General features: G+C 46.1%; 1 protein-coding gene across 1 annotated transcript in view; it reads left to right on the top strand.

Annotated features, from left to right (window-relative positions):
* The window catches only part of WWC1 (WW and C2 domain containing 1), a 72820-nt gene that overhangs the window by 24617 nt on the left and 26389 nt on the right, over nucleotides 1-21814 (top strand). Inside the window, exons 2-8 of the mRNA XM_075441908.1 lie at nucleotides 8367-8476; nucleotides 14292-14495; nucleotides 16212-16288; nucleotides 17223-17302; nucleotides 18229-18358; nucleotides 18890-19036; nucleotides 20019-20092. Of these exons, the coding sequence (XP_075298023.1) occupies nucleotides 8367-8476; nucleotides 14292-14495; nucleotides 16212-16288; nucleotides 17223-17302; nucleotides 18229-18358; nucleotides 18890-19036; nucleotides 20019-20092 (822 nt within the window). The remainder of the gene's footprint in view (nucleotides 1-8366; nucleotides 8477-14291; nucleotides 14496-16211; nucleotides 16289-17222; nucleotides 17303-18228; nucleotides 18359-18889; nucleotides 19037-20018; nucleotides 20093-21814) is intronic.

Raw genomic sequence — 21814 nt, 5'->3', positions numbered from 1 at the left:
CTTGCATGCTTTTGGTTTAGTGGCGTTGCACTGTTCCCGTCAGGTTGTACCTTACTCTTTTATATCCTTTCTGCTTAATTGGTTCAGGAACGCATGCAGGATATACAGGCTGGCAGGCAAGTTAATGTTGTGAGAAGCCTCAGCTCCCATTTCCTGACTTTTTAACCTTGAACTATCCCAGGAATTTTGCATTTGAGTGATTAAGAAGGTATGACTGACCTCCTGCCTCTCTCCTGCTAGCAGAACCAGTTTGTTAATCTCTGGGAACGATCTAAAATCCGTAAGTAGTTTTTGATAGTCTTCTCCTCGCACATAACTTGGTAGTTCTTTGCTTCCAGGGGTAAATGATCTGTACCGAAAAGAAGTGCACGGGCACACAGACTGGCACTGTGTGCAACGCAGAGCTGTAAACGTGCAAGCCTTTTCAAAAGCAGACAGAGCGAGCAAGCAGCTAACTGACTGATACATACTGGGCATGCTGGTTGTGGCTGGTGGGGTGGTAAATTGTGTGTTATGTAGCTCAGTGCTTCTACTTGAGTAATAGTAACGTATTACTATTAAATGTATTTTTGTTTGGAATGCTCAAAAGACAGGCTGTTATCTGACTGCAGATGTCTTTGATGTCTCCTGATCTGCTTCACGCAGAATCTGCTTGGGCAGCAGGTGACCAATTTCTGTAGAAGAATTTGGACATTGCATGCTCATGTGAAAGTAGCAGAGGGTCTAAACTGGCAAACTGCATACAACTCAAGATCACCTTAATGAGGTGCAGGGGCTGACCTCATGTGGTGGCCAGAGAGCAGTAGAGGACACCACTGAGTTTGTGAGTGTCAATAAAACTGATTGAAATCACGATAGCTTGGAAAATAAGCTCGGAGGATAGATGTTGGGCTTGCTTATCCCAGAGGTGGCCTGATGCATGGAGCATCAGGGGCCAGGAGGAGACACAAGGTGAGAGAGATCTTTGGGAGGCTGAGAAGATGCTCAATAACCATGGCAACAAAGGAAACTGCTTCTGAAAAGAAAACAATTCTGTTGCTTGAGATGTTGTTTTGGTTTTTTAAGCTGTTGCTATTGGTGATATTTAGGTTGTAGTTTAAGCAAATTTGTTTGGTTTACAGCAATAACTTCAAATAAGCTGTTTTTCTCAGACTTGGCCCCATTTTTATCGTAAGGGGTGTAAGTCTGCTCCTAGTTATCCTTTATCACAGCAAGACCAGGACCAGGCTGCGATGCTGTACACAGTGACAGTCGTTGAAATTATGTCTGTCTGGGGCAACTAGAAGTTCAGAGTGACTGTGCCTTTGTGTGGGTCTCGGAATACTGACTTTGAAATGTCATATTTGATCTCTCGTTAGACTCCTTGGAGCATAGTTCAGAAGCTTCTCAAATTTGCGATCGCTTCTTAAAGGCTTCTCCTTGACGTGGGAAGCGCTTTCCCGTTCGTAGTTCTTATCTGCTCATGGTGGTCCTGAATGACTCCATCCTGCTCTCCTCGGCGTGGAGGTCTCCCCTTCAAACCCATGGCAGTTGCTGAGGTTTTGGTGCAATGAAGGGTGCCCGTTGTGCTGCTGCTGAGGGTACCTGCTGTTGGGGATGAGCCGTTCCCATCACCTTTTCCCTGAATTGCCGTTGGAGTGGGAATCCAAGGGAGTGTTTCATGGTGACGAGGTGAGGAAAGCTTCTCCTCTTGGCTGCCACACCTCCAGCCCCCAAGGGCAATTCTGTCTGCTGCGGGAGAAGATGCTCCCAGGAAAACAGTTTCTATAGTGACGGGTAGCCCTGGTGTGTTTGAGGGCTGGATCACCAAGTTGAGTAATAAATGTGTAGGAGTCTATTTTTAAAAGCTTTTGTGAGGAGGAGATCGCTGTAAAAATTTATCTGCAAAGTGATAGGTTTTTCTCTGCCGACATTTAAAAATAATCATTGTCTGTCTTGAGAATGAGATGACCTCATTAGAAACAAAGCAGCTTGTATGTCATCGTGTCGAGCCTCCTGGCAGCGATTCTTGCCGCAGCCTTCGAGTTACAGGAGGAGCTCTGCCCGTTAGCAGGTTCCTCAAAACTCCGGCCCACGGGGACCGCGTGTCCAGCTACCCCAGAGCCGCAGCTTCTCCCTCCTGGTCTGCGTAGCGCAGCCGGGCACGTAATGAGCAGTGAGTCTTGTTCAAATCAGAAATGAAGAAATGCTGTGTTAAAAAAAAATAAAATTAATAACTGAAGTAGAAGCCATTGAAAATACACCCTGGCTCCAAGCTTCTCCCACAAAATGCTGGATTTAAGAACTACTTAGTTTTGTAGGACAAATGAGTGGAAGTATGTGCCAGAACCCATAATTTTGTTATCTTGCTTGACTTCTTGCCTATGAAATCTGTATCCTCGTCCACTCGCCGTGTACCTGTGAGAGCAGGAGGGCAGGGGAGAAGGCAACGGAGCCGTTAAGCTTTTTTTGGTGGGTAGTGCTGTAGCTGTAAGAGGAGCTGGCATGAAGGTCTGGAGTGATCCAGGTGCTACCTTTGTTCCTTATGCCGTGAGCCGCTGCTGTCAGTACCGTGAGCTGTAGGAAATCCCCCGGTCTGTAGTTTCACCCATACAGAGCCATGGATGCATTCGCGTGAGGCCGTGCCATCTCTACTGAACTGATTACTGTTTAAATGGCTTTACTGTGTTGTGGGGGTTTGCAGGGTTCCCCAAACGTAGGGGTGGAGTGGGTTTCCGTACTGTTGGCAGTCGGCTGTTGCTTTATGAACGCTGCGTGTCGTGGTGACCCACGCGCACTGTTTGCTGTCTGCAGGTATACATGCACGTACGTACTCACAGCCGTGAGCCCAACTAAAAGGCTGGAGGGGGGGGTTGCTGGGTTGCAGGTATTTGATTTCAGTGCAGCTGTAGGCCACCACTTGGCACTGAAATCAAATAACATTTCCTGTTTTAAGAAGTTCAGAAGTGATTTCTGTTACCGTCGTAGTATTAACTCCGGATTTGTAAGTGGCACAGTTCACCCATCTCCTGCTCCCGTCAGGAACCAGCGTGATCTCAGAGCCATGTTGAACAAACCTTCTGTCAATCAAAAACTTGTTATACAAGGATTATTTGCCTTTAGTTTCCTGTGTAATGAGGTTTTTTGATTGACAACAGGGGAGTTAAAGACTATAGAAAGGCTTTCTGAATCTGAGATGAGCAAGTTTCCATTCAATTGTGTTTGCACATGATAACATTGGCTTCCAGTTTTATCTGTGAAAGAAGCTGGAGGTGACAGATCAAAAACAAGAAATACAGAAACCCTTCTCATTTAAAAGATGATGTGACTTATAAACTAGAGCTAGGAAACTACCTTTCTATTTCCCGCTGTGGGAGCGGGATTTGAACATCATCTGCTGCACAAATATTCGAGCTACTGGGGGCAAACTTTCCGCAGAGATGGAAGTGTCTCGGTTCGTTCGCTGGCTGGTGGGTAGGCAATGGCTTTGCCTTCCTCCTGCCTCGGCCTAAAGACCGTAAGGTACTCCCCAGGTTAGGAAGTTGGGTGATGCTGGTATCTTTCACCTCGGTTCCCAGGGTTCGTTTCTGAAATGGTGTCCTTGGCTTACTGTGTGTGGTGGTTGCTGAGGGTTCCTGGCTTGCAGCTCTCCTAATGAGCAATTGCCCTTGCTCAAGTAAATTTTAATTCCTTGAATGAAATCAAATGAAAAAAAGAACATATCAAAAGTTAAGAGAATGTGATGGAAATTGATAAACCTGGGTTTAGGTGTGTTTTTCAAAATACTAAATGTTTCTAAAAATGGCCCTGCTTAAAACTTAGCTGGTGGAGGAAGGGTGGTCGCAGGTAGGACAAACAGGATATGCAGGTGAGTTGATGTCAGATGGACGTGTGGGTTACTTTCTGGTGAGCTAGAAGGCCAGCGTTAGGCCATGATTTACAAGCACCTTCTCTAGCTCAGGCTGCTTTCTCTTGTAGGAACTCTGCAGCGAGTTCAGCCTCCAGCTTAGAAGCAGACAAAGCACTGCAGGGGTAGTTTGGGTCTAACTGATGCTCTCAAGGGCGTTGGAGCAAAGCGAGCCTGGCTGCAGGGTGCAGGCAGGCTCAGGTGTCGGCAAGGGTTGTCTCTTTTCACTACACCAGTTTGGGTTTAATAACAAATGCCATACCTGCAGGTTTGAAGCTTTCTGCCTTGGTGCCCTCTCTGTGGCTGGAGATCAGAAGTCAAAGTCAGGATTTTCTGAAGTTTTGGGGGCATTGCTTTCTTTGGAAAGCTGGGTGAAGGTATCTGGAGGTTTCCTCATGGAGGAGGCTAAGGAATGCATAAATCATTTTGTAGCTTTCCTGATTCATTATAAGCACGCTGGGTGAAAGGAGTCCACTTTTCTAGCTTGCTGCTTTGAGTCCAGCTGCAGAGAGGACCTGCTATATGGTAACGTGCTTTGACGGAGTTGATGAATTTTTTCCAAGGCTGCTAGGAAGCTTCGTGAATTACAAAGGAGATATTTCAAAAGAAATAGTTCTGCAGGTATGCCCTAGCTTTATCTTCCCAAATGCAGAAACAGTCCTGTTTTATGCAGAAATAATACGCTAGCTGAATCGTGTCCTACTGTGAGAAAGAAGCTTTACCTTTTGCTCCTTTAATCCATTACACTATGTTGGGAGTGTGTTTAGGGAGATGCTTGATTTTGGACCCCTTTTAGAAAATTGGTTTATTGCAGTCTTCATAACCCCTAAAATCATACCTTAAAACAAGGAAATAATCTCATTTTTCTTTTTATGCTTCATTCCTAGTCTGGCTACACAACGTATTGCATGTCTTTCATCTATATTTTACTTGTAGCATTGCTGCTTTGATTTGTGCCAGTTGTTCCCACAACAGCAAGGGAAAGGAGTTTAGAAGAGTAATTTGGTTGTGAAGCTGCAGTTATTTGGGGAAATAACTATATGACATATGGTGCCTGTCATAAATGGAATTACTCTCTTAATTCTAAAACTAATTACTCTTCTGTTTGCTAGCTGAATGGCAGATTTCTCCTTTAATGAATGCTTACTCCTCGGTACAAATGGGATCGTCGCAAGCTTGTGGTCAGCCAGGGAGGACAGCACCAGTCCGTACTTAGTGGTGGGTGCTCCTTGTGAGATATGCTGAAAATAGGAGTCTCAAAGGTGAAATTGCTGCCTGTTTCCGAGCCCTAGTAACTGGCAAGTCTCCAGCTGGCTTGTGTCATTGCTACAGCAGACTGATCCTGCCTTGCTTTTTCTCCCCTTTTTCCAAAATTCCAACTGAAAGAACTGACTGGGGGTAGTTCATGCCTTGCACTTCATGTGGAAAATAGGAATAAGCATCCTTCAGATGCTTGGTCCTGGCTTCCCGTTGAGTCTGGCAGTTCCTGAGCACATCTAGAAGGAATTCAGCTGCTTCTAGCAAAACAGGGCTGGACAAAAGCTGAGCAGAAGCTTTGTGGGTTTGGTATTGAACTTTGGAGCTTCAGAGTTGGCACTGCAGTGCCTTTCCCTGATGAGAGCAGTCCCAAGTCCTGGGGCTGATAGTGTGGCTCAATGCTGTTTTTTTTTTTTTTAAAAAAAAGAAGTTTTAATTTAATCTTAAATGGGATACTTGAGTAGGATTCTGCTGCAGAATGCTCCGCTCAGTGTGTAAGACAAATTAAGCTGCTGAGGTATGTTTTATACCTGCCCCACAGCCTCACCTCGTATGCTTTAAGTGTGGGTTTAGTCACTGCTCCCTGTTGAGGGCTGTTGGCTTGGATCACTCGCCAGAAATGTGGAGCGCTGTAGCTGGGACATGGGAAACGCACGGTTTCTGGTTTCATCAGTCCGTAGGGCTGAGTGGAAGCTGGTGTGCGAGGCTGGAGACTGTGCGAACCCGGGATGAAATGACACCTCTGCTCACAAAGCTCTCTCTAGAAGCAGCAAAACAGCAATCATAAAAACAATTCACAGCAGTACTCTGAGCATCACTAATCAAATGGTGCACTGGAAAAGACCCCTTGGACTTTGCGTGGCCTAGATCGCATTCTCTACCCCTGCTGATGTTAAATATGTTTACAAATAAACAAACACTAACTTTTCCTCCTTACCTTTGTTCCAAATAACATCTAATAAGCATTAATTGAAGCTTTATCATGGACTGTAAGTGAAAATTTTTCACTACATTTTTTTATAAAGCACTGGGCCATGGAAGACCAATGTCGTGCTTGTCAGGGCAATCAAATAATTACTACAGTGCAAGTCCTCAGCAGTTACGCTGAAGTATCATCATGCTGGTTTTCCTGATGCGTGTGAGGCTGAGACCAGCCCTTAGACAGCCTTTAAAATTCAGCTGGATTCTGAAGTCGCGAGAAAAGCAGCAGAGACCGGTTCTTGTGGTTGTCATTTCGTTCTGCATGGCCGTCCCGAAGGCGCCGAGGCCTTTCTGCGCTCGTTGCGACGGGCTTGCAGGACAGGCGCCCGCGGGCAGCGCCTGCGGCACCGCGCGCTGCCCGCCGAGCGCGCCGGGTGGAAGTGCCAACCCGAGGGTGGAAGTTAAAATTGCCGACGCGTTTGCAAGCGCACTTTCCTCTGTGTTATCTCCAGAGAGCTGCTTGTGGCTGACCTTGCTCTGCGTTTTTACCCTTGTGCAACTTCGACTTGATCAACTCGGAGCAGCACGGGTGGGGTTCTGAGGCTGGGGAAAAAACTTGGTCTGGAGGGAAAAACATGGGTAGAGGGATAGCGACCAGAAGTACTGAGGTTATATTTTACTCCCACATAATCTCTATTTTCTATACAAATGTGCTTTTGGTGCACAGATTAAGAACAGTAAAAATATACCTTGTAATGATACTTTATTATAGAGAACGTTTCACAGTTCTATGTTGTGAAGCTCCGAGTTCCTTGTTGCGCTGCAGCGCTTTGAATTGAATTGAGATTTTGTGAGAAAATAGTGATGCAAGCACTGCTTCAGGTGGCAAAGGCAACGTGTTGAAAGGCAAATGCAGCAGTAGGTAGGTCGAGATCTGAGTGGCTTACATAGCTGTTACAGACATGTTCCCACCTCGTTTCTGCCATGTACCAGACTTCCAGGTCATGTCTGGGGGGGGAATTATGTTAGTCATGAAATCTTGATTTTATGTTGAACCTCTTACGGTTGGAGGATTTTTCCTAACATTCCCTGTTACGCTGGTGAGTGGCTGCGAGGTGTTAATACGGGGCTACCCGTTGGTTGCTCAGTGCTTCCACATGGAGCGTGCTCAAACCTTAATAAAACTTCTTACCTGACTGCCAGCCCTGCTGAATTACCTTTGGCTGTGGAAGACTGGTTTTCAGTCTCTTATGGTGGGTGGGAAGCTTGCTCTCTTCAGCACCTTGCCTTCCCGGGGCGTGCCGCGCGTGCTTGGCAGCGCTCGGTACCGCGTCGGGGCTGCTTTTTGCTGGAGTTGCTCTCGGTACGTGCAGCGTAAGTGCTGGAGAGGGGCCGCGGTGCTGCATGGTGGGTCCTGCGCTTTCGGCCCCCTTGGGCCGTGCGATGGAGCTGTGGGCCTGGGGCACGTTGTGCTGTTGGCAGCTGGATGTGCGAGATCCCTGCACGTTTAACTCTTGCTGGCCCGTGCCTCCCTGCGGTGATGCGCTTGGTCAGCAGTTTTGTTGGTGAAAGCTGAACCTCATTAGCTCAAAGGGGGGAAAGGGGCATGGTTTTGGTGACTAAAATCTGCGGGGTCACTCAGAGCGGGTACTCTGAGCTTTGTCCGCAGCCGTACAAGCCTTCAGGCTGCTGCTGGATGTGGTCTCGAGCAGAAAAACTCCTCAGGGCGGTGTTGCAGAAATACGTCCTCGTTTGGACGGAGTGGGTTAGGCATCCTCGTGGTCCTGAGAAGCTCATCTAGTTTGTCATTAGTGAAACAGAACATACTGCAATGCAAATGAGCGGAGTTGCATGACAAGTGGTCCCGCAGTCCTCGGTACTTGCTATTGATTGTGCAGCCTTAATTATTCATGCTATGCAAATGGCATTTCTCATCTTGCTCCTTCTTGTCTACATATTTTTGATACAAGACTTGCCTGCAAACAGTCTCGTTCTTTCAGCTGAGAGATGAGGGTTGTTTCTGGCAAAGCTCTTAACGTTCCTTTGTCGAGCGAGTGCTGGCTGAGCCGGGCAAGGCTCAGGAGCTCTGTCAAAATTAATCCGTCGCTTGCTGTAACTGCAGATGAAGAAAGGGGAGAGTTTGTGGAATATTATTTGATAAGAACAAAAGCTTTACAACAGTTTTCAGCTTTCCTTGTTTTCTGTACTGAAGCCCTTGTGGTCCTTGTTTTCTGGTCAGTTGTTTGGAATAGACATGTGGGAGTGTTCTTTTATTCATCCTGAATATTGTTTTGCATTTCAGGTATACTAAACCGCTAACCTTTGCAGACTGCATTAGTGATGAATTGCCGTTAGGATGGGAAGAAGCTTATGACCCTCAGGTTGGAGTTTATTACATAGACCACAACACCAGTAAGTGACACATTATTGTATTTTATAGAGTGATTGTTCTGTGCCTGTCTTAAGCTGAACACGAAACCACAAAATTGTTAACAGCATGCTTTAGAGTAGATGAGATCTGCAGCTCATGAAATCAAAGCCTGTCCTCCATAGTATGAGTTACTTCCCTCTCCAAAGCAGGTATTTGAGACCTTTTGGGTTGCAGTCTTCAAATCGGCAGTCACGTTCAAGCTGATACCGTGGACACACCTCAGTAAGATTTGGCTCTGCCGAGGAGTCCGACTAGGTAGCAGCGGTCTGGAGTTTGTTCTTAGCCTGGAATGTGTCCTTGTGGCAGGACCACTGGGAGCAGTGCAAAGGTCTTGTGTGGCTTCCCCTGGCAGGGATTAACCGAATGACTGCAGGAGGCCATGCTGCCTTTACCGGGGAGGAAACTCTCGGGTACGCTCGGGGGTATCCCGAGAGCTCTGCAAGCTGGAAGAGAGTGAACTTCAGACTCGTGGCGTTCTCATGCTGTGTCCTCAAACTAAGCCACTGCCTGCTGGCTTCGTTAGATGGCTTGATAGACTAGAAGTGCTAAGCTTTATAAACTCATTTAAGAAAATACAGAACTTGATATATCATTACAGACCTTGTTAAGAAATGTGTATTGGGTTGTGCCAGAACAAATCCCCTGGAAAAGGTAAGAAACAAAATGAATCTGTGACTTTGGTTCTCTTTACAGAACAGCTTTGATTGCAGGCCAGAAGCTCACAGCAGAACCATGCCCAAGCCCTTGTGGGGATGCTTGTAACTCAGGCAAAGAGAAAAACTTTCGAAAGACAAAAGAAGTGCTTTGAAGGTGGTTGGGGTTTTTTTGAAATCTGCTTCTAGGACTTCAGCAATTTTTTTTTTCAGAAAATTACAATATCTTTCTTTAAATAAAAATGTAGAAGGCTGTTTGGTTTGGGTTTGGTTTTTTCTTCTTGGCTGTTTTCACACCCTTCCCTTTCTCAGAAAAGCCACATTTTCATCTGACCTGAGACTGCGCCTTCCAGGTTTTAGCAACTTCTCTTGGATATTAAAAACCAGAATGAAAAAAAAGTCTGTTTCCAAAAAGTGCTCACTACCCTCTGCAATACAGTGATTGAATGTCTCCAGATGTGAAGGTGACCCAAATGATTTTATTGAGCGCTTATGTCATCCCAGTATCACAGGGTTTACATATCTTTGGCTTTATCCCAGTTATTTTTCTGTGAGGCAGAGGATGTTGATTTTTCCTTTTACAGGAAGGGTTAGTGGGGAAGAAAGGGTGGACAAGCCTCCAGGATCCCACGAAAGAGATCTGCAGGGGAGAGGACTGGACAAACTTTGCTGGAGAAGGTGCTAAATTGCAAGGCCCGAGTCAGGGTCTCCTATAGGTCTGTCAGACAGTGTCTTGTGTCCCTTTCACTTCCCCAAGAAAGCACTCCGGAGAGTGAACGGTGAGGTTGCTTTCTGAAGACAGTCTGAATCGTAATGCTTTTTGCAGTCTCACTTGGGTCTGGGTTATTCCTGCGTTGACCACACTTAGGAAGAGGAGTAAGAGTTGAGTTTAGATGTCTTGTTAAGACTTTTTTACCACCTTCTGAATGATTCAATGTTTTCACGACTGTGTGCAGCCAGGAAGAGAGAAGAGCCTGAACAAGCTCTCCAGAGGAGTCAGAAATATGCCTGGGCTTCTCTTGACTTCTCTGGTGGTTGGAGGTTTGCTGTAGCAGGTGCTGGGATGGGAGAGCTGCCTGCCCGGGTGCTCCAGACCTGGAGCAGCCCCAAGACAGGGTCACGCCACCTTCCAGTGACTCTGAAGGGCTTTGCTGGGTTAGGCAGCAGCGTTGGGTTGCAAGGTTCCTGCCAATTCAGCTTTACCTGTACAGTGCTTTTGGGGAAGCCGTTTGTTCCCTGTCCCTTCCCAGTGAAACATCTCTGGGGCTTGGTGGTTTTTCCCTTGGGTCAGTTCCCATCTCTGGTTTGTCAGGTAGTGATGTGGACTGCTGCAGTAGATGCAAGCCTCTGCAGGTGCCGTGGGAGCTGGCGTTGTCCCCAGGAGAAATAATATTCGTGCCACCTTCTGAAGTGAGCGTCAGGGTCACCTCCGACCACAGGAAAACCTTGGCTCCAGTAAAATGTTTCCAAGAGTCTTTTTCTTGTCTCCTCTGAACTTTCTCTTCAGCTTGAGATGTATTTTTATCTTCTCATTTCTGTTCCTCCACACTGGAGGAAGCTGAGTGCCTGTTGTCGCTGTGGCCCATCCTAGCCAAAACCGGGGCATTAACTTGCTCCGCCGGCATCTGCCTAACCGAGGATGGCTAGCTGTGGTCCTGCGGGGACACGGTTCAGGTACAGGAACATCACCTTGATCTGAAGCCTGCTGTGGGGCGTGGAAGCTTTCCAGACCTCCTGAGTGCTTCAGCTGGCAGAAACTGCAGCGTGTAGGTGTGACAAACCAAACATCATCTTCGTTGTGCGTTGAGTTGGCCCCAGGGTGAATGCGCAAAGGTCTCTTTGCAGATCTGAGCCCGGTGTGGTCCGGGGCAGTTACCCCTGCCCTGTGCTACTCAAAGCGCCACGGGCTTCAAGGGTCTAGAGAGGTGGCTTCAAACCATGCTGAGACCTGCTCAGCAGTTGCTTTTAAAAAGTTTCACTTCTATGGGTTGCTGGAGCCTGCCAGGCTTCACCTAGAATTTCAGTTAAAAGGTTAAAAAGAAGAGAAACAAGATCATGACCCTATTTCTTACGCCAGCTCTAATCCAAATCATGATAAAGCAAACCATATCCACTTACCTTCAGCTAATCAGGAGGCTCATCTTTGTGGTTGATGTTGAAGTATATCCTCTGGAGAGTGTCCAAAACCTCCTTCCTCTCCAAGGTCTCTTGCAGATGCCCTGCGCAGGAAGGAACCGTCATCAGAGGGTGTGAAGGGGATGGAAGCATGTTGGTTCTTGCTGCACGCTTGAAGTGTTTCAGACTAATTATCAGAAATGAGCCCAAGGACAGACCTAAATTAAATTTAAAGCCAGGAGCCTTTAAAAAAAAGTGAGATGGAGAACACTTCTAACCACCTCTCTGAGGCAAAATAAATACAATTAAATTGAACTGGGAACCCAGAATATTCCTAATACAGTATTAATGCATAGCCCTGAGTGTCTCTCTCTGGGAGAACTTCTTTGGAATTTGATTTGCACAAAGAAGCAGTGATTTTCTTGCCAGGTGCTGATGCAAGCATAGTAAGACTACATTCTTGAAACATGAAACAATCAGATTTGTTTATGACAAGCTCAGCATCAAAAATTCACAAGACAACAAATGATGTAATAGCCTGCATTTGTGTAGTCCTTTTATCTGACTTTTGAATGTATTTTGCATTTCTCAGTAGCTGGGGCAGATCGAGAGCCCTTGGCCAACATTTTTGTAGATTGTTATTACATGTTTGCAAATCAAAGCTTGAAGCTGCAATCAAGGGGATACTGTTAGTGCTGCGATTACTGAAAAGGTTGAGGTGAATATTTAGAAAAATGGGAACAAAGCAGTTCGAGTACGTAAGCGCGTTGTCCATCCTCTCCACGAGCTGGCTGCCAAGCGTTCGCTTTGTCAGGTGCTGTGTGTGCTTGGGGCAGCGTCAGCGTTTCACCATCTGACGGAGGCGTTCAGGGTTGTAGATCTTCATGGTCTTCCTCCTGGTTGCGTATGATGGGGGGACTTCCCTGCAGCAGCTCCCACCACCCTCCTCGCGATCATAGGGAGAACGGGCTGCTAGCGTAGGGCTGAACTGCGAACACTGAAGCTTGAAGAAGCCGTAGGTACAGGTAGACTTATGAAGCAGTGTCCTGAATTAGACTTGGAGAGTTGAGGGTGTGTTGCCAGCATGCTCATTAAGCTTGAAATGAGTCGTGGTTGCTGGTACTCGTCCGTGCAGTCTGGTCCGGGGAAGCCGCGTGTCCGGGAATGTGGGAGCATCTCCGGGTAGCGTGCAGCAGGCTGTCCCCTCCTCGTTCGGCTGTGGAGCACAGGGAGTTACTGCTCCTGGCTGTGGGTAGTGGTTATCGGGAAAACGGGATTTGGGGGCAAGAACAGAGACAGGAGCCTGGGCTTTTCAGACTCTGACAGCTGATGTGCTGCTGTGTCCTCCTGGTTTTTCTTTCGCTCCCTCCGAGAGAGACCATAGTGCTGTCCGGGAGGGCCCCGGCACCTGCAGTTGGCACCAGTAGCTGCTTTTTCATCAGGTTATTTTGGGACAGTTTTCCAGCTCCAGGTTTAGCTTTAAAATTCCATCCACTGAAATGCTTCTGCCAGCAGGACTTATACAGGACTACTTCTTGAAATGCTGCTACAAACTATACTGTTGGTATCTTAAAAAGGGGTTTTTTTAATCATCTTTTGCAGCTTCTCTAAGTTTTGCTCTGTGACTTGAAATGCCATGTGTTCTTTGGGGTCTTGAGATATTGTTAAAACAAGCCATGGCTGGAGCACGCTGTTAATTTTCTCCTCAGCATGATCACGGACAGCTTGTGAACACAGCTGAGCGTCCATCCCTGGGGTGAAACCCTGCATTTCCAGTTCTGCTCCTAGGCTTATTGTCAGAGCGTTCCCTTCCCCACAGCCGGTGTACTCCAGCGTTAGTCTTGCGCCTGACTCGCCTAAGAGCTGCTCGTACCTTCCACCGTGGCAGCTTTTACTAAATATTTAAAGAGGCTCTTAAGATATGCAGATTAGATTCCTACTGATAGTTTCAAGCAGCTCCTTTTTATTAATTATTCATTATGTGGTAACCAGGCATCCTTATTCAAGCACTGTAGTTTAGGCAGTTTAGAGCACTTAGTCAACTGAGTATTGGAACCTGTTCCAAGCAAGAACATATAATAAATAGCCTTGAAAGAGAAATGAAAAATATTTTGGACACTTCTTCACAAAACCGAGACAAATACTGACAATAAATTTGCCTAATTAGTGTTAGGACTAGCTGCATGTCTGTGACCTTACACCTTTTTCATTATTAGAAACCTGAAAAGCAATGTATTGATTGTCTTGGGGTCGTGGAGATGGAAGTGGTGTAGCTGTTCGTGACTGCGTTGCCTATGTTACCAAAAAATATTTCTCTTACACTCCGCCTCCTGTATTCTGCAGCGATCTACTGCTGTGCCTGCTTTCAGGGAAGATGTTTACTCCCTTCCTGAGATGCTGTTTGTGTAATGTCATTTGAGATGCGTCCATGAATGCGTTCTGTGATTTAATGAGCCTATATTTCTATTTACCTATGGAATCTGAGTGAGAAGGTTTTCTTTCCCCTTTTTAGTAAAATTCACTTGGCAGCCAAAGAGGCCGGGCAGAGTTGTAATTGCTTTCATGTTGTCAGATGCAGTATAACGCAGTCATGTGGCAACAATCTTTTCTGAAAGTTTTTTATCAGTGAAATAATAGAGATATTTTATTAGTAATGTTATAAAGCGGTTATAACTAAGTAGTCTAAGGGTTAATGTCAGTATCTCAAAGCTTGTGTCCACGTACACTTGTTGGATCTTTTAAGAGGCAGCGCCAGGTTGGCTTCAGCAGCAGGGGAGTTGGAGAGTTGTACCATGATTTCATCATGAATTGTTCTATACGGTGATTCAGCGTGGCAGAGCTCATCAGAGTGCACTGTGGATCGGTGGTCACCTCCTAAGGAAAAAGGAAAATGTCCTTATTCCACTTTTTTATTCGGGGGCAGGGCAAGGGGCTATTTTAAAGTACTGCCATAGATGGTGGAGCTTCTCCAGGCAGCAATACAAACCTGCTTTCCGTTGATCTTGCCTCCTTCTGTTTTCTCTCCAAGAAACTACGCAGATAGAAGACCCTCGGGTGCAGTGGCGGCGGGAGCAGGAGCATATGCTGAAAGACTACCTTGTCCTGGCCCAGGAGGCGATTGCTGCGCAGAAGGAGATCTATCAAGTGAAACAGCAGAGGCTTGAATTGGCCCAGCAAGAATATCGGCAGCTGCACGATGTGTGGGAGCACAAACTGGGCTCTCAGACCAGCTGTGAGTAGTCCACGAACTCTTACCCGGTGACTTTCTCACTCGTGAACCCCCCGGGACAGCGAAATGCTTGAAGCCGCTCCTCTGATGGAGCGCTGGGGTGCGTCACGCCGCCTCGCTCCCCACCTTCGCTCCGTTTGTCTCAAAAGCAGTAGCTGCCTAGCACCTGCTTGCTGAAGGATGGTTGTTAGGAAGCACTGTTGTGGTTGGCTCCGTTGCTGGAGTCAGCGTGCACATTTTTGCGTTCAACAAACATGAAAAAAATGTGGTGGTTGGCTCAATGTGAAGAGATGAAGTTACATGGTCTTTTCCTTGATTCCCCTGTCCAAAATATAGAAACAGGGCAAGAAGGCTCATCTTGGAGAGCATTCCCAGGCCCTTCCAGAGTTTAACGCCTCAGGTAGTTGAGTGACTCAGGGAGCTAAGGCTCTGTATTTTCTGCCACGTAAAAGCTGACATTGTGGATTATCCCTCCACGTATGGAGAACATTGTTTTGTGCTACATGTTCTTTGTCACGCAGGAAACATCAATACCTGTTACTTCAAGAGTTGGTGCAGAAATGTTTATAGAAGGCCAAATTTCCTCCTTATTGTTACTACTTAGGAGCTGGAAAAAGTCCAGAGAAGGATTTATTTCCTGCAAATCTTCCAGTATTTTTTTTTTTTTGTTGTAATCCCTAGTATTGCAGACTTTTGATGTTCTTGCTAGCCACAGCAGTGGACTGACCTCCCCCCGCTTCGCTCTTGCTGAGTTCTGTCTTACGGTGGTGAATTGCACTGGCTGATCCTGTGCCTGATGTTAAAAAGTATTTAAGTAGTTTTCTGTCAGCTGAAGGATTCTTATTTGACTAGGGTCCCGTCCATCGTCTCTGAAGTACAGTTTTGGTCTTTTCTTAAGAGCACTCCACCTAAGTACTGGTGTACCCGAGCTGTACGCTAAGAGCGCTGTGAACATGAATTACATTGGCGTGATGCGGTCTGTCTTTAAAAATACAACCGAACAAAGAACTAGAAATGCTTTCCCGTGTTTGATAGGGCATCAACTGATGGCTGCAAGGATCCAAAGATCTCCCTTGCCTACAGCTACCTCTAGCAGCATTGCACACTGGGGAGCTTCGGTACCTTCCGAAGCAGAAGGGTTTTAACCGCTGCTGAGAAGAGAATTCTGCTCTTAGTGGGACATTGATTTAATCCGGTGTGACACGTTGTGTGATTGGTCTTGTCCTCAAGGCCATGAGAAGGCTTGCATCGCATTTTTCAGTTTCTTCTCATTCTTTGCTTTTCTTTGCTTCTAAACATTCAGCGGATTGTTTACTCAATGAGGAAGTCTTAAAAAAAATAAATAAAGTAAACCTTTATGAGATGCCTGTCCCTTCAGTTCTGTTCAGTGCCTTTGGAAACGCAGGAAGCCACAGCGCTGAAGGGAGCGAGCGTGTTTGGGAGCCAGAGTTAAGTGTGTTAACCTGGAACAAATCGAGACTTTGGAGATGCAGGGCGTGCTCTGGCCTCTTCAGTACACACTTTTTGGGGAGTACTTGACTGCACTATTGCCTTTCCCTGCCTTTGAGGGGTGAGGAGAGATCTGGAAAATGGGTAAAAGGCCTACACCAGCCATGTGTGGAGATCTAGGTGTGATGGGAGGGCTTGGTTTGTGGTGGGGCTGGCAGAAGAGTAGGGAGGAAGGCAGAGCTGCTAAACTGGGTGTTGTGTTTCTTCTAGTGCTCTCTAGCTCGTCGTCAAGTTCCAAGTATGACCCGGAGATCCTCAAAGCGGAGATTGCTACTACAAAATCCAGGGTAAGTACTACGAACGGACCTTTGCTTGCCACGAGTAATCTTCAGATATTTCCCAACCTCGTGGCAAATACTAAAAGGAGATGCCAAGGCGGTTGAAAGACCTAATGTTGCCATCGTTAACCCAGGAGATAATTTATCAGAATTCTCAGACGTTGTCATGTTAGGAGTTTGAAACACTTTTTCCCCTTAGACTTTAGACTTCCTTGGGAGCTGGCAGTGCACGCTGCGGCACGGGTAGGCGGTGGGGTGTTGAGCTGCGTGCTGGCTCCTCGGCGTGCCGCCGCGCTGGAGAGCTGCGAGGTCTCTCCAGAGACTGGCAGCTGTTTTGTCCTGGGCTTAGTGCGGGTTGGTAGCCGCGGCAGCGTGCGCTCTCATGCAGAGCTCGGTTTGAGAAGAAGAAAGGACTAAAGTAAACTAGGTCAGTCTGGCCTCCGTGGAGGAATATAAAACAGCAAGCTGTAGGGTCAGTGGATTTACAATACGCGTTGTCATCCTGCTGTGTTACTCCTGCAGCGGGGCCTTTTAGCGTGGTATCTTGGAGGACGGCTTCTGTCGCTGCAGCGTCACTCCCGTCCCGGTGCTTAACGGGCTTTTTTTTAATGACTGGGAAGGTTTTAAGCATCTCTGAGTAAAATTGACATGTGTTTCATTCCTGTCTCTTGAATTTTTCTCAGCTTTTCTGCTGATGAGGTTGGAACTTCCCTGGAGCCCCTTATTAAGTGGTGCAATACCTGGGCACTGGATAAAGCCCTAGCCAGTGACAGCGTCCTGGTGAGGATGCGGTCAGGGCTGTTAGCTGCTGTTGAGATGAACTGGTTGTCTGCAAACTGTTTCGAGTACTGTCTACGCTGAATAAGTGTTGGATTGAATGGGTGGTGCTGTACCTAAATATTCATCTAAAATATCATTCTAAAAATGTGACACCTTGCTGCAGGTTAATAAACTCAAGAGAGAAGTAGCTCACATGAAGCAAGAGCTCCAGTACAAAGAACATGGATTTCAAACACTGAAGAAGTAAGCTGGTTGTCAAGATTGTATTTTCAGTGTAGAACATCTCTGGCTCGTAATGCATCTCCCTCTACGTTTATAAATAGCTGCCGAAATAACGTAAGCTGAAATGTGTTGCTGCTGCTATCTTTAGGCATGTGCAGCTGAACACAGTACACCACCATGGGGGTAGTTCTCTCAAATCAGTGCCTGTATGTGATTGACCACATCAGAACTGACTTCATGGCAAAAAGATCTCGAACCAGGATCTCGTCAGTTAAATGGGATTCTGTTTTACTCGGTATTGCTCAATACAGATGACACAGTACAGCCAATTTGCTTAATTAGAAGAGCCATTGTTTTAGGGCACTGAGGAAAAATTGGGGTGGAGTGGAAGGGGAGGAAAGTTTCAGGTGCTTACCTTTGTGTGACTAGACATCTGGCATGTTTTAAGTAACGTCACTGGTTAATATCTGATTTATTATAAACATCAACTGCTGTAGAATTCCTTTGAGAAGAGGGCAGAGTGAGGCAGCTTGTAATTAGACTGTGCAAGCAAATACATCCGTGCATGGGAGGTCTGTGCCTGACTTTCAAAATCATGACTGAAAATCAGGTAATTCTCACAGATGGCTAAGCTGATCCTCTCTGGGTTAGAAACAGGGTCACTAGCAGCAATCTGCCCAAACGTACTGTTTTGGGGGGTTCGTGTGAATCTTTGTCCTCCCTAAGGAGTCAAAGAGACGGTATGGCTAAAATCAGAGTTCTGAAGCTCAATGTATTCCTGAGTGGAGTAACTTGGGCGATGATGAGGGGGAGTCTTTGTTCTTTGTTATACTTCGGAGTGTGTTTTTCTTAAAAATTATGTCAAGATGCATGCATCTGGAATGATTAAATTAACTGGACTCGATAAATGTTAGCTTACTGTATTTTATTTTTTAATTTCCATGCAGAATTGACATGAAAATGTCTGATACTCAAGGCGGCTACAAACTTGATGAGGCACAAGCCATTTTAAGTGAAATGAAAGCTCTCAAGAAGGCCATCACATCAGGGGAGAAGGAAAAACAAGACCTCATTCAGGTATTGGAACAGGATGACCTCCCAGTATTTTGTATTGCTATTTAAGTAATTTAAGTAGTTTGCATTTCAGACATGTAAATGAGATTTTTATTAACATAAAGTAGTTCGGTATTGTGGTTGGACTGCAGCCTTTTTGTTCTTCAGGTCCTGAAGAACAAAAATAAGAAGTGTAAAATACAGCACCTAAAATATAGGTGGTGAGCACTTGCTTGGGGACGAGTGTTTGTCTCGGGTGTTGCTGGTGAAGGATGAACCAGCGGGGCTGTGCTGTTGCTGTCAAAGAGCAGACCTGGAGGAGCTGTGAAGACGCCGTGGCCTGCTGGGTGTCTCCTGGTCAGAGAGCTGGTCTGCCTGGGCCGGACGGGGTGCCGGGGGACGCTGCGGCGGGGGCAGTCCAGCTGCGTGTGCGGAGCCTGGGTGCGCGCGGTTAACGTGGTCGCATCTTAGTCGTGTCCTGCAGGCTAAAGCTATGTCGCTGCTGAGGTGCTTTGAGCAGAAGCGAGCTCACCTCATGACTGCTTATTGTTTTAGAGCTTAGCCAGGTTAAAAGACAGCTTTGTGAATGACAGAGGATCCCAGCCGGACCTGTGGGCCAGCAGCGTGTCCGCGGAAAGCTCCAGCCCTGCGCTGCCCCGGCAGTACCTGGACGTCAGCTCCCAGACGGACGTGTCGGGAAATGTGAGTAATGCGTGAGGAACCAAGTGCACGTGGAGACACTCCTCTGAACTCTGTGGAGTGCTGCCTTGGTACAGGTTTCCAGGCGTGGGCAAGGAGCTATGAAATGATGCCTTCTCCTGCTTTCAACTTCAGTGTGACCCTCGCTGTTGCGTGCAGTGTAAATGTGTCTCTAACAGCAACCTGCTGTTTCCCCATGCTGTCTGGATTAGAACAAACTCTCTGTAGCAGTGATGTGCTGCTGGACAAGAAACACTCAGCAGCTGCATCTGGGCTAAGCTCTAGTGAGGGCTCTTCCCTTAGCAGTGCCTTTGGCTTTTAGCATGTTACAAGTGAGAACGATGGCGTATGTGCAGATATTTTAATGCCATCGAACGTGCAGTACTCAAACCGTCAGTCCCACTTGTGCAACAAGTTTGTAACTGTCAGGTTGGTTCCTGCCTCAGCAAGGACTTGATCAGCACTGTGGGTACGTTGGGTGTCTCGCAGGACGCCACAGAAGCCTCTCCTGTGAACCTTGACTCAAACGTTTGCAGCCCCTTTCAGTCACGGCCACGCGTGTGACGAAAGATCTGCAGATCTGGGTGTGCTGGGATGTCCCTTGTCTTGCAGGCTTTAGAACCAAAGCAAGATGTCATCCAAAGCAAAGCGCAGCACGGCACTTAATGATTGCAGGCATCGTTTAAGAAGAAAGATCACAAAGCTGTTTGTGCGTGCATGAAAGTAGAAGCCCGAGATAGATGCAGTAGATTTTATTTTTCTGATGAATTAGGCCAAAAAGAGCCTCTGAATCTTGTGGGGTTTTAAGTATTTGAAGAAATTGTAAGACGTTTAATCCAAGGCAATATTTTCCTATTCTGTGATTCGTTTCACTAGTAAATGAGTTTGACAAGTGCAAGTGTAACTTGTGACGTCATCAGTTTCAACAGCAAATATGGAAAGAGGAGTGGTTACGAAGTTGCTGATTTTATATTTTGTGTCTCAGTTTATTACCAGCAGCAATAACCAGCTGGCTGAGAAAGTGAGATTACGCCTTCAGTACGAAGAAGCAAAGAGAAGGTAATTCCTCGGACCCTTGTACCTTTTGGCTGTCACACGGCTTATTCTGAAGATGTGTTTCGCTAGAAGAGGTGCTGCTCAGATTGACGGCCAGCATTACTGCTAAATAAACGTGGTCATTTTTGAGCCAGTGAGGCAATAGGTTTTCTGGGCCAGCGTTATCATTCAAGGAATAAATAACCGTCCTAGAAATTACGAAGGGGTGACTAATACATGAAGCATTCGGTCTGGCCACACCTGTGGGGACAGAAGTGGTTTTGCTACCCGTTGCCAGTGCTTCCCCATTCCTAATAAGGAGACTGTACTGCAAGGCATCTCCTTACCTTATTCAAAATGAAATGAATGTTTGCTTGGCTTTAAGTCCGATAAGGAGAAATGTGCGTTGTGTTAACACCTAACATATCAAAATATGGTCAATGGCTACAATTCCAGAGTTACCTGCTTATCTGCAAGAATGTAAGTTTTCAGCCTTGGCCTCTGGTCCAAGATGAATGAAGAACAGGTTTTTGAAATTCATATCTACTTAACAGGCCAATTTAAGCAAAAGTTTTTCTGGTATTTCCTTTATTTTAATAGATAATAGCTAACTCAACTGTTTAGTTAAACGAAAAACCACCAAGCATTATTATGTAGACTTTGGCTGGCCTAGTCCTTGTTCAGCGATGTAGCCGGCGATGGTGGTGACTGCAATTTTAACTGCTCTCAAGGGACTTGGCAGCTCCAGAATAACAAAGTTCAGATGCATGGTACAGTCTGTACTTGGGATGTATGTTAAGAGAAGGATTTCTCTCCAGTCTGTGGTTAGAGATAAGATCTTTAAAGCTGAGGTTACTCACAATATTTTCATTTTAGTGTATTGGCATGGTCATGTTTCTCAGTGGCATAGAATCTGATCTGTATCTGTGGCAGTTGTGAAAGACTCTGTGTGCCCAGCTGCTTTTGACGTGAACTTACATTTTTCTTCCTAGGTGGAGCAGTTTTATCAGAATAGTCTATTTTGCCAATCCAAGCTTTGCCAAACTACCTTGACGTGTTCAAATAATTCTGTCACTTTTTAAAACAACATTAAAATTACTAGTATTCCAGATGCAGTGCTTAATTTTTCAGTGTTAAAATTGCTTTTTACTTTTAAACTTTGCTGAAGACTGCAATTTAATTCACACTGACTTTACATCTTCACGTTGAAGTGGAGCGCTCTTGCTTTAGCCTGTATCTTTTCCAAGGAGGACCGAGTGAATAATGACAAACTGAGAAGATAATTACTGTGCCCTTTAAAAAGAGACAGGACTGTATAAAGGCGGCACACTAGTTCGTTTGAAGTAATGATGCAGGGCATACAACACAATCTTGCAGTTAAAGAAGGTTTGATACTTCATGTCTGTCTCAGGTTGTCTATAGATTTTTCTCAGAGTTTAAAAAACATCATGAGGAAAGATGGATTTGAATGGGCATGAATAATTGATGCTAAAATGGAAAGATCTCGAGCTATCGGATCGCTCTGGTTTTGGCATGGTCTTTAGCAGGAGCGGCAGGAACAAATACCTTAACTGGTTTTAAGGTGGAACAATCCTATGGATGTAGTGACTCACAAGGAACCTTCTGCTCCCATGCTGATTTCTCCTTGTGATGCTAGAAGTGTTTCCTGTCCCCACAGCACCACATCAGAATGTTCCAAACCCACAGCAGAAGAGCAAGTGCTTTGCCCATGCACGTGTTGTGAAG

This window comes from Opisthocomus hoazin, chromosome 23 (assembly GCF_030867145.1).
Source record: "Opisthocomus hoazin isolate bOpiHoa1 chromosome 23, bOpiHoa1.hap1, whole genome shotgun sequence".
Classification (NCBI taxonomy): domain Eukaryota; kingdom Metazoa; phylum Chordata; class Aves; order Opisthocomiformes; family Opisthocomidae; genus Opisthocomus; species Opisthocomus hoazin.
The sequence above is the reverse complement of the archived record's forward strand: the minus strand, read 5'-3'. Positions and strand labels throughout refer to the sequence as shown.